At 59.6% G+C, this 12,376-nt stretch overlaps 1 protein-coding gene across 1 annotated transcript in view; it reads left to right on the plus strand.

Annotated features, from left to right (window-relative positions):
- Nucleotides 1-12,376, plus strand: part of Polr3A (RNA polymerase III subunit A) — a 72,991-nt gene that overhangs the window by 9,412 nt on the left and 51,203 nt on the right. Inside the window, 12 exon segments of the mRNA XM_037228203.1 lie at nucleotides 1,647-1,784; nucleotides 3,024-3,135; nucleotides 3,934-4,019; nucleotides 4,684-4,808; nucleotides 6,387-6,498; nucleotides 7,267-7,383; nucleotides 8,865-8,945; nucleotides 9,241-9,376; nucleotides 9,957-10,101; nucleotides 10,351-10,455; nucleotides 11,265-11,464; nucleotides 12,248-12,361. Coding sequence (XP_037084098.1) covers nucleotides 1,647-1,784; nucleotides 3,024-3,135; nucleotides 3,934-4,019; nucleotides 4,684-4,808; nucleotides 6,387-6,498; nucleotides 7,267-7,383; nucleotides 8,865-8,945; nucleotides 9,241-9,376; nucleotides 9,957-10,101; nucleotides 10,351-10,455; nucleotides 11,265-11,464; nucleotides 12,248-12,361 — 1,471 coding nt within the window.

Raw genomic sequence — 12,376 nt, forward strand, 5'->3', positions numbered from 1 at the left:
GTGACTGTATGTCCGGTGGTGCGGCGGCGCGGATGATTGGGGGTGACTGCTATGGCCCGGTCTGCGCCGGCGGTGCGGATGATCGGGTGACTGTATGCCCGGTCGCGCGGCCGTGCGGATGATCGGGGCTGACTGTATGCCCTGTCGTACGGCGCGCCGGATGATTAGGGTGACTGTATGCCCGGTCGCGCGGCGTGCGGATGATTGGGGTGACTGTATGCCCGGTCGCGCGGCGTGCGGATGATCGGGGTGACTGTATGCCCGGTCGCGCGGCGTGCGGATGATCGGGGTGACTGTATGCCCGGTCGTACGGCGCGCGGATGATTAGGGTGACTGTATGCCCGGTCGCGCGGCGCGCGGATGATTGGGGTGACTGTATGCCCGGTCGCGCAGCGTGCGTATGCGGGCCGCTTGCACGCCCAGCAGCTGCTGCACGCGCATGGCTGTCGTTGAGCGGGCGGTAGCGTGGCCAGTCTAAGAGCGGGCTGGTGTGGGGTGAGGTGGGGGGGGGGGGGGGGAGGTGTGCGCCTACTACATGCCCCCCCCCCCCCCCCCCCCCCAGGCGCATGCAGTCCTGTCCCGCCGGTATCCATTCTCCTTCATGCTATAGCCCCGAAATGATCATACCCGGGCGAAAGGGCTCTAATCCAAACAAACCAAATCATGATCGAAATTTCCGCAGCCTGCTCAACGTAGATTGAGAGCCGATTTAGGTCCACTGTATTTAGAAATCGTGCTCACGGATATCAGATCTGACCGGTTTAACGAAAGTTATTTTCCTGGCCTTGAGCGCCGCATGGCCTGTGCAGGGCAGAATTTGAACTACGTTGCTGTGACGCCATGCATGCACGAATGGCCTTGAAATAGTCTGCACGAAATAATCTGCACGTTTTAGCTGGCGTTTAGCTCGAAAGCTAAAGGATTTTAGGTTTTAGAAGGGCACGGCTGTGGACTACACCAAATGATCTTCAAAATGTCTATTTCGGATCAAGCCCCATACAAATGTGAAACCTCCCTGTAAGTTTCGTGTGAGCCTGTCCGCATCAGTGGCCGCCGTTCATGTTGAAGGGAATAGTCTGGCGCGCTGAGGTCAGGTTCTGGGTGACCAGCTGATGTCCAGCATGTTTTCCTTCCGCAGTCATGTTCATCCGCCTGGTATGCATGCATGGTACGCGTATTAACCATGCTGCTGATAGTGTGTCGCCGTTGCGCCCTGTTCGACGCATGCATGGTACGCGTATTAACCATGCTGCTGATAGTGTGTCGCCGTTGCGCCCTGTTCGACGCATGCATGGTACGCGTATTAACCATGCTGCTGATAGTGTGTCGCCGTTGCGCCCTGTTCGACGCATGCATGGTACGCGTATTAACCATGCTGCTGATAGTGTGTCGCCGTTGCGCCCTGTTCGACGCATGCATGGTACGCGTATTAACCATGCTGTTGATAATGTGTCGCTGTTGCGCCCTGTTCGACGCATGCATGGTACGCGTACTAACTATGCTGCTGATAATGTGTCGCCGTTGCGCCCTGTTCGACGCATGCGTGTAACGCGATATGATGCAATTTGGGCAATCCCCTCCTCGGCGAAAAGGGGCGTTCCCTCGTCGCCAGCAATCTCTGTAGCCACGATCCCCTGCTCCCGCAGCCCAAGAAACCCACGCGAGGGCTGGTGCAGCGGCTCAAGGGCAAGCAAGGTCGTTTCCGTGGCAACCTCAGCGGCAAGCGCGTGGACTTCAGCAGCCGCACTGTGATCTCGCCCGACCCGAACCTGCGCATTCATCAGGTGGGAGCGGCCGGAGGCTAGCCAATGGGCTGTCTGGCTGGTTATCGGGAGGTGGTGCGTTCGAGTCTGGTCAGCGATGTTTTATTTGTTTTCCGTCAGGATTTTACTCATTGTGGTAGAAGCTTTTGACGGTGACAGTTAATTTTGTAGGCATTTTGCAAAAGGCTGTGCGGAATGGTTTTGGGAAGATTTCGTGCGAACCAAAAGTTGCCGCGAAAATCCTTTACGTCGCTGTCGCGGCAGGTCGTTATAGCTGATCAGACATAATTTTTGTGGAAATATGTCAAAACTGTGACACGATCGCTTCATCCCAGCCTGACTCCCCAGGCCGGGGCTACAAGCACGGCGTCTGCTGCTCTAACCCACGTAGTACCTGCCGCCTAGCGGCCATATACCAGGTGCCCTGTCAACCGCGCTTGGAGCGTCTTCGCGCCTGGAGTTTAGCACGTGCCTCGTAAACTGGTGTAGTGGTGATTTCGCTGGGGTGCGCCGGCGGCGTGTGGGACGCGGGCGGACGCGGACGGTGCCGGCGAGGGCCCGCTCTCTGATTGGCCGCCGCTCGGGTCAGCTGTTTCGTCTGCGGCCGCAGCTGGCGGATCGTGGAGAGCTCTCTGATGTTGGATGTTCCAGGTGTTGTGAGTTCAGAGCTCGTGCGCTGACAGTTAGCGACTTTTAGTGGGCCAGGAGATAGTGGTCAGACGACGTCATCAAGCAAACTTGGTTATGTTGTAGGTACTCTTGTGGTGTGAGCAGTTATGTTACATTTGACTAACTGAACATTGGTTACATTGTCACCGCTTTGTCGATACCCATTGATAACCATAACGTGGTTGTACCAGCACCTTTTGGTATATTGAAGGTCCATAACTGCTAGAGCAAAATGTCTAAGCTCATAATACGTGAAAACTAACCCTCTGAAAGCCCTGCGTATATCACGTCTCAGGGGTCTCGGACCAGCGTTCTGTGTCTAGTACTCACCAGGACACCCTGTTGTCCGGTGTCGCCGTTAAATGCATCTCCCTCCTCCTCTGCTATCCAGTGTAACCGTCTCCATACGCCGTCTGACGTTCGCTGTAGCTCTGTTCTCCGTGTCTGAGTTTCGCGTGCGCCTCCGTTTGGCGCGCGCACTTCCGTTTGGCGCGCCTTCGGTTTGGCGCGCCTTGTCTGCGCGGCGCCGGCATGGCTGACCACTGCCGGGAGTGTGGCGCTTGACACGTGACATGGGGCGTGGCCGCGCAGGTGGGCGTGCCGGTGCACGTGGCCAAGGTGCTGACCTTCCCGGAGCGGGTCACCCAGCACAACCTGGAGCTGCTGCGGACGCTGGTGGTCAACGGGGCGGACACGCACCCAGGTGTGGCCCTGTCCCCTGCTCCCCTGCTCCCCTGCCACCTGCCCCTGCCCACTCCCCCTGCCCCCTCCCCCTGACGATCCATCTGATCCGGCTGTCTGATGATTCGGTCTGAGCAGACCCTCGTCGCGTAGCTTTACGTTGCTGTACGCCGTTTTACGCAGTTTTGCGGGGATGAATTTGAGGTGGGATCGGTTTTTTTGTAAGCGGACCTTGTTGCGAAGACCTAGACCCCTCCACAACGGTGGAGTGATTCCGTTTCAACTGGAGCTCTTGTCTCTTTGGTCCTGTCGCCGGATGATAGACAGGGATCTCCACCGGGCCATGCTATAACATAGCGCCACGGGATCAGGAACGGACGAGGCTGCCATGGTTGTCCCGTGGTAGCCTGGTCCGTTGTTAACCCGCCACCAGCTGACTGCCACTGGCGAGGCAAGCGGGTGCTATTTTTCTACGCGAGCCCAAGTAGCCTTCCACCATAGGGGGTCAATAGCCAGCTTGCATCAGATTCTGAAATGTCTCGCACGCTCTCTGTCAGTTGTGGATAGAAAATGTTTGTCTCGATTGGGCGTTGCGTTATCTCGATTGGGCGTGGCGACAAGGCGACAGATTCAATTGATCTCAGAAGGTTTGTCTGCTGACTTCCGGATGAAGTTGGATTACCGCCCCAGGCCCGTCCGCCCCGTTGCCTTCCGAATTGCCGTCAGTCGGGGCTTACGAGGTCGTGTTCGGATCCTCCCGGCGCTTCTGCTACGCCTGGCGGTGACCCGGACCCACAGTGACCCCTGTGACCTCGCGCAGGGGCCAACTTCGTCGAGCAGCGCGGCACGGGCCTCAAGAAGTTCCTCAAGTTCGGCAACCGCCAGCGGATCGCGCAGGAGCTCCGCGTGAGTTGGGTCGGGGGTGTGTTCGGCTGTGCCTTAGACGGGCGTGTTCGGCGGGGAGGGGCAGGGGTCTGACGAAGGTTAGCGTGGGTGGGTTGGGGTGCGACTGTAGGTGCCTCTGCGCTTCGTGTGTTTCGTGCCTGTGGTCACCCGTGAGGCGGGACTGGAGGATCGTGCGATACTGGGTACGTGTTTGTAACCCATTTCATTGGATGCTTTCTGGTTATGGCGTTTAAATCAAACCAGAGACCATCCCAACCAAAGCTTATGGGCGAGGCTAGAACCACCCAATTAAGACGAGCATCTTTTCGGAGTGAATTTGGTGCGAGCGACTCCTTTCGATATCTGTGTAAACGTGCTCTTTCCCACAGATAATTTTACCCAATCTTTGAAGGATTTGTACGGAAGGAACGTGCCCGGCAGTCAGCTTGATACCACCCCTTCTCGCTGGCCAGACCGGGGTCACTTGCCAGCCTGAGGCGTTTCACGCGTCACCGGGGCGCGCAGGTCACCCAGGTCTGGCACGCCACATGCGTGCCAATCACCTGTAGTGACGATGGCCACCGCCGGGTCAGCTGAGTTGCTCAGGCGTCGCCTGATGCGCCGACGCGATTTTAAAAAGTTCCGCCGTCGGCGAGTCTCGAACCGGCGTCCCCGTCGCCCTCAGCCGGGTGACACCGTGGAGCGGCACCTGCTGGACGGCGACGTGGTGCTGTTCAACCGGCAGCCGTCGCTGCACAAGCTGTCGATCATGAGCCACCAGGCCAAGGTCCTGCCGCACAGGACCTTCAGGTGAGCGCCCGGCCTCCGACTGACTCTGTGACTCTGACTCGGTGACTCCTACTCCGTCAGCCTCATGCGGCCCCTGCGTTCATGCCTCTCGAGGCTGTGCGCTCGCCCGGCATCTTCCTTCAGCCGGTGCTGGTTTAAGCATCGCTTGTGCGTCACCGCTTTATTGTGGTGCGGGAATGGGCGCCTGCGAATGCATTGGAACACCCTGATGAACACCATTCGCACCCGTGGGATGGGTGCGAATGCATTGGAGGTTCGCTGCCATTGCAGCGTGCATTGCATTCTGTTTTGTTTATATTGTGCCTCCAAATTATATTATTTAATTTATTGGACCTCCGAACTGTACTGTACATTGCCGTGGTCGTTATCACTGGGGCTTTACGACGCACGCAGCTCCTAGGGCTATGAGGCGTCGCCTGCCTCTCACCCTGGCAGGAAGGGCGGGCACCGCGGGCCGCGGGGTGTAGGACTACTGATGTTTATTGCGCAAAAACTCTTAGCCTTTTTGAAAGGTCAGTGTTCATGTCGTAGACGTACCAAACCATGCTGGCAAGCCGTCTCTCACGCTAGAGCGAAAAATCGCTTATTTGAATGCACGTTATCGTTAGTCTGCGTGTACGTCTTTTTACTGCTACTTGGCTCCGTCCGAGCGGTGCCTCGGTCACCTTCCGAGCGGCGTTGTTCCATTACCCACCGTTCGATACGCCTTTCTTGCGGCAACGTGTGTCCACAGGTGAACAAAACACCCCTTTATGACGCCCCTTTGGAGTGGATTTCATGCACGCGAGCCCAGCACGCACCCAGCAGAGGGGGGTTTAACAGACCACGGACTCCAGAGGGGCTGGGTTAACAGACCTCGGACGCCAGAGGGGGGTTTAACAGACCACGCACCCAGCAGAGGAGGGTTTAACGGACCACGGACGCCAGAGGGAGGTTTAACAGACCACGGACGCCAGAGGGGGGTTGAATAGACCACGGACCCAGCAGAGGGGGTGTAACAGATCACGGACGCCAGAGGGGGTTTAACAGACCACGGACGCCAGAGGGGGTTTAACAGACCACGGACGCCAGAGGGGGTTTAACAGACCACGGACGCCAGAGGGGGGTTTAACAGACCACGGACGCCAGAGGGGGTTTAACAGACCACGGACGCCAGAGGGGGGTTAACAGACCACGGACGCCAGAGGGGAGTTTAATAGACCACGAACGCCGGAGGGGGGTTTGAACAGACCACGGACCGTCAGAGAGGGTCTTAACAGACCACGGACGCCAGAAGGGGGTTTAACAGACCACGGACGTCAGAGAGGGTTTAACAGACCACGGACGCCAGAGGGGGTTTTTAACATACCACAGAAGCCAGAGGGGGTTTAACAGACCACGGACGCCAGAGGGGAGTGTTAACAGACCACGGACGCCAGAGGGGGTTTAACGGACCACGGACGCCAGAGGGGGTTTAAACAGACCACGGACGCCAGAGGGGGGGGGGTGGTTAACAGACCACGGACGCCCAGGAGGGGGTTGAACAGGACCACGGACGCCAAAGGGGGGTTTAACAGACCACGGACGTCTGGTCGCCAGGTTCAACGAGTGCGTCTGCGCGCCCTACAACGCCGACTTCGACGGCGATGAGATGAACCTCCACCTGCCGCAGACCGAGGAGGCCAAGGCCGAGGCCACCGTTCTCATGGGGGTACGCCCGGTCGGCGGGGCGCGGGGTGTCCGCCGGGGAAGTGTGCCGTGTCGCGCGCGCCGGTCTCGGCGCTTGTGTTGAGTGGGACTGCATGTGGCGCGCTGTGGGTCTCAAGCGCGAAGTTGGTCGCGGGTTTGGAGCGAACGTCACCGGATCTGAATCGGAGGGAGCGCCGCTCGTGTGGTGGGTCGTGAGGGGCCACCGACCGCGTGCAGGAGCGTCAGATGTGATGTCGGCGCGCTGGCGGGACGTCGCCGACGTCACGTGCTGATGTACGCCAGCTCTGACGTCACGTTGTGTCGACGGGCCGCGTCAAACGTCAGACTGTGACGTCACTGGTGTGCCTCGCCCCACTGCCCAGGCCGGACGAACGTGCTGGTAGGCTGATGTGACGGGTGTGACGGGTGGGTGTAAGCGTGGGTGTGACGGGATGTGACGCGTGGGTGTAAGCTGCTGCACACGTTAGGCAGTCAAAAACAAGTCTGTTACCGGCGGGACCTTGAGGAGTGGACGGATTGCAGCACAGAATGTTCGAAATGGGTCAGTTACGTCCGTCGGACGAGGATCTCGCTTGCGCTTGCTGTAGGCCGGCGGCGATCGCTTGCTGCTGATGATGCACCGGGAGCGTAAAGCCCCTCGGAACCCGAGCCGGCAGTGGCGGCGACGCGCTGAGCGTGACGCGTCACACTCGGCCTGACGTGACGCACACTCGACGTCACACTCGGCGGCGACGTGACGCGGTGTGACGCTGGCCACCGCTGACGTCAGGTCAAGAACAACCTGGTGACGCCACGTAACGGAGAGCTGATGATCGGCGCCACGCAGGACTTCCTGACGGGCGCCTACCTCATCACGCAGAAGGACCAGTTCTTCGACCGCAGCAAGGTTGGTCAGAGGCGCCCCCGCCGCCGCCGCGCGCCGGAAATACGCGTGGCCGATGGGGCGGCATGGGAGTGACTCGGAGGCAGCACAAGCCTGCGTGGGGGGCGGGGGCGATGTTGATGGGTCTCGGAAGAGGAAGCGGGCGGGAGGGCAGGATTTGTCTTGCTATTGTTGACGCGTGGTGGCACCCGCGCTGTGGATGTGTTGCACTTCCGACTTGCGGTCTTTTATGTTTGCTAAACGACCTTTGTCGATGTTTCGTCTGGTAGTTTGTGTGTCCCTGTACTGTTCTCTTCCCTCGTCTGTCTTCGCCCAGTCCTCTCCGCTCTCACTCGTCCCTTTTCTTCCTCTCCGTATTTGCCTTCCCTTCTCACACCTCCGTCTGCCCACCTCCAGACTCTTACCCTGCCTCCCCTCCCGCTTGCTCTCTCCCAGGTCCGTACTCAGTACAGCTCGGTGACCCCGACCTCGGCCCTACCTCCCCTCCCCGACCTCGTAACCCCGACCTCGGTCCTACCTCCCCTCCCCGACCTCTTAACCCCGACCTCGGCCCTACCCGGCCTCCTAACCCCGACGTCGGCCCTACCTCCCCTCCCCGACTTCCTAATCCCGACATCGGCACGATCTCCCCTCCCCGACCTCGTGACCCCGACCTCGGCCCTACCTCCCCTTCCCGACCTCCTAACCCCGACCTCGGCCCTACCTCCCCTTTCCGACCTAACCCCGACCTCGGCCCCACCTCCCCTCCCCGACCTCGTAACTCCGACCTCGGCCCTACCTCCCCTCCCTGACCTCCTGACCCCGACCTCGGCCCTACCTCCCCTCCCCGACCTCCTAACCCCGACCTCGGCCCTACCTCCCCTCCCCGACCTCCTAACCCCGACATCAGCCCTTCTTCCCCTCCCCGACCTCCCAACCCCGATCTCGGCCCTACCTCCCCTCCCCGACCTCCCAACCCCGACCACGGCCCCTACCTCCCCTCCCCGACCTCCTAACCCCGACCTCGGCCCTGCCTGCCCTCCCCGACCTGGTAACCCCGACCTCGGCCCTACCTCCCCTCCCTGACCTCCTAACCCCAACCTCGGCCCTACCTCCCTTCCCCGACCTCGTAACCCAGACCTCGACCCTACCTCTCCTCCCCGACCTCCTAACCCCGACCCCGGCCCTACGTCCCCTCCCCGACCTCCTAACCCCGACCTCGGCCGTACCCCCCCCCCCCCTCCCCACCTCCTAACCCCGACCTCGGCCCTACCTCCCCTCCCCGACCTCGTAACCCCGACCTCGGCCCTACCTCCCCTCCCCGACCTCGTAACCCCGAGCTCGGCCCAACCTCCCCTCCCCGGCCTCGTAATCCCGACCTCAGCCCTGCCTCCCCTCCTCGACCTACTAACCCCGACCTCGGGACGGCCTCCCCTCCCGCCCGCTGCCTCGCAAGTATGTACTCCACTCGACGCTCAGGGGCCCCGACCTCGGCGTGCCCGTAGGCTTGCCAGATGCTGGCCACCATCCTGGAAGGCAAGGACCGCAGCGTCTGGTTCCAGCTGCCGCCGCCGGCCATTCTCAAGGTCGGTTGCGCTCGCTGTTCGACGTTTGCTGCTTGTTGGTTGTTGTCGCTGTCATATAGGTTCAATTTGTACGATACAAATATATTTGTGTAGATGATAGAATGTTCACTGGAAGGATGCAAAATTTTGAATGCTGAAATATGCGCGCGTGCGTGTGAGCGTAGTGTGGTGTGGTAGAGGGTGGGTAGAACCACCGCATCGTCGAAAGTCGTTGCCCCGCGCGTTTCAAAGTTTTGGCTTTTCCGGGGTTCGAACCGGCGTCTCCTGATCGCCGCCCGATGACCGCTGCCGGCAGCCGGTCCAGCTGTGGACGGGCAAACAGCTGTTCGGCCTGCTGCTGCGGCCCAACAGCGCGTGCCCGGTCAAGGCCAACCTGCGCACCAAGGGCAAGGCCTACACCGCCGACGAGGAGCTCTGCATCAACGACTCCTGTGCGTGAGACGGCGGCGCGACGAGAGACGAGACGGACGACGCGATTGTTCTGGTGGCACTGGTTGGCACTAGCACTGACTGACACTGACACTTACCGACGCTGGTACTGACACTGATACTGACACTGATATTTAACCGATGCTGACGCTCGCTGATACTGACACTGACACTTCACTGATACTGACACTCGCTGTTGCTGACACTCACTGATACTGACACTGATACTGACACTCACTAATACTGACACCCACTGACACTGACGCTCACTGACACTGACACTGTGACAAGTGACATGGCCGGCCAGCTGACCCAGTATGTTGTCTTCTATTATTGTCTCGGCACTGACGCGGTGGCACCCTGACGTCACCGACATTTGACACGACACGGACAGGAAGGCGTTCTTGCTAAACAGTGTCACGATGCTGATAGTGATGGCGATTGCGTGTAATGTCCTTGGAGTGTACATGTTGTAAATTATCCTGGTGATGACAGTGATAACGGTGATGATGACGCTGACGGTGGCAATATCCATGCCGTTGACGGTGCACAAGACACCGACGGTGCTGTCCTGGCCGACAGACATCGTGATCTGGAACTCAGAGCACCTTGCCGGGGCGCTGGACAAGTCTGTGCTGGGCAGCGGCTCCAAGAACAACATCTTCTACGTGCTGTACCGCGACTACGGCTCGGAGATCGCCGCCGACTGCATGTGGAGGGTGTCCAGGTGACGGCAGGAGCCCCAGCCGGCTGACTACAGTCCAGTCACTGGTCAGGGGCCGGTCACCGATCATAGAGTGGCTGCGAGTCAGGGTGTTGTCACTGGTCAGAGTCCGGTCACTGGTCAGAGTCCTTCACTGGCATGGATCCCATTGTCGCTGAAATATGACGGACAGTGTGTGTTCTGTCACTGACATGTGCGCTCCTGTTCGGTACGGGTCCTGCTGCCGCTCACGCTCACGCGCGTCTGTCGCAGGATCACGTCCTACTTCCTGATGAACCGCGGCTTCAGCATCGGCATTGGTGACGTCACGCCCGGCACGGGCCTGCTCAAGGCCAAGCAGCTGCTGCTCAACGAAGGGTGCGTATCCTTACTCCTGACTCCTGATTGGTCGCCGTGTTCCGTGGAAGGCGTGTGATTGGCCGGCGTGATACCTGGGCCCTCGGTTGGTCTGTGGTTGGGCGCGGGGAGGCGTGTGTCTCGATTGGTCGCTGATGCACGTGCAGATGCCGCCTCTGTGTCTGCAGGGTGGTTCCCGTATGGTCACTGGCCATCATGCCTTTTGGATGGTGTCTGATTGGTGGCTGTGTGGCACATGTAACTCCGGATTGGTTAATTTGTCGCGTGGATGGCTCCGGATTGGTCGACTTGTCGCGTGGATGGCCTCTGGTTGGTCACTGCGGCTGGGGTAGTTCTTGTTCGGCCCATGGTCGTATCGCACAATTTATGAGCGGAGAATCGCAATATTTACTTTTGCATACGGAGCTAAGTATTCTGTTTGCTTTTGACGCGAGCGTTTCGTCACTTGTACGCTCGTCTGTGCGGAGTGGTAGCGGACGTAATACGCTGTGTCCGCTCCTTGTTGTAGATATTTGCTGTCCTCGGTGGCACAACCAGCACGAAAAAGGCAGGACATGAACGACCGCCTGCCCCGCGTCCAGTCCTGGGCAGTTGGAACCATTAGCGGCGTAACATAACATTGCCCAACTATATAACCATTATCACCTGAAACATAACATCGCCCACGTACCATATGACCCGAGTAGGAGGGCAGGAATAGGACAACACACGACATTTTATACTGATCCAGCGGCTCCGACCGCCGAACCGAACGAACATGCCGACGAACTGCGCGTGCCGGACGTGGCTGAGGCGCCTCCTCTGCGCAGGTACCGCAAGTGCGACGACTACATCCGGCAGCTGGAGGGCGGCCGGCTGCAGTGTCAGCCCGGCTGCACGGAGGAGGAGACGCTCGAGGCCGTCATCCTGAAGGAGCTGTCGGTCATCCGCGACCACGCCGGCAAGGCCTGTCTGCGCGAGCTGCACAAGTCGAACGCGCCGCTCATCATGGCGCTGTGCGGCTCCAAAGGTGCGCGCTGCCGCGGACGGGGCTGCGGGTCGAGGGGTCCGGGTTCGATTCCCGCCGGGGGGACTTTTGCTTGGGTTTTGCCGGGCTGCAGCGACGGCAGGGACTGTGGTAGTCACGTGTGATGACTCTGAGCGGAACGGCGAGTCTGGGCGGCTTGAACGGCCGCTGGCTGAATTTTGTAGTTTCAAGGCCGGGGGAGGTGGGACGGTGTCTAATGGAAGTACAAGGGATGGCATAGGCTTCCAGATAGTCTTGTTCGGGTAAACTGCTACAAGGCCTCAAGCATTAGGTGGTTATGTGCTGAGATTCCGGAGAGGGGCGTTACGTGGACGATATTCGTGGTGGATGCATGCAAGGCATTGACATCATGACCATTTAGCACTGTTACATTGAATTCCATTGAAGTGGGAATTATGACAAGTCACCACACGAAATGATGCCATTTTGCCGATAATAATTGTTGTTCCACTCAGCGCCGCCGAGTGCATGCGTGTGTTGGTGTGTGTGCTGACACCGCTGTTGGCCGCCGCCAGGCTCCTTCATCAACATCTCGCGTGTGTTGGTGTGTGTGCTGACGCCGCCGTTGGCCGCCGCCAGGCTCCTTCATCAACATCTCGCGTGTGTTGGTGTGTGTGCTGACGCCGCTGTTGGCGCCGCCAGTCCTTCATCAACATCTCGTGTGTGGTGTGTGTGCTGACGCCGCCGTTGGCCGCCGCCAGGCTCCTTCATCAACATCTCGCGTGTGTTGGTGTGTGTGCTGACGCCGCCGTTGGCTGCCTCCAGGCTCCTTCATCAACATCTCGCAGATGATCGCCTGTGTGGGCCAGCAGGCCATCAGCGGCAAGCGCGTGCCGAACGGCTTCGAAGACCGGGCGCTGCCCCACTTCGAGAGACACTGTGAGCGGACGGGCC

The sequence above is a fragment of the Pollicipes pollicipes genome, unplaced genomic scaffold, assembly GCF_011947565.3.
Source record: "Pollicipes pollicipes isolate AB1234 unplaced genomic scaffold, Ppol_2.1 Scaffold_6052;HRSCAF=7182_pilon_pilon_pilon, whole genome shotgun sequence".
Lineage (NCBI taxonomy): Eukaryota > Metazoa > Arthropoda > Thecostraca > Pollicipedomorpha > Pollicipedidae > Pollicipes > Pollicipes pollicipes.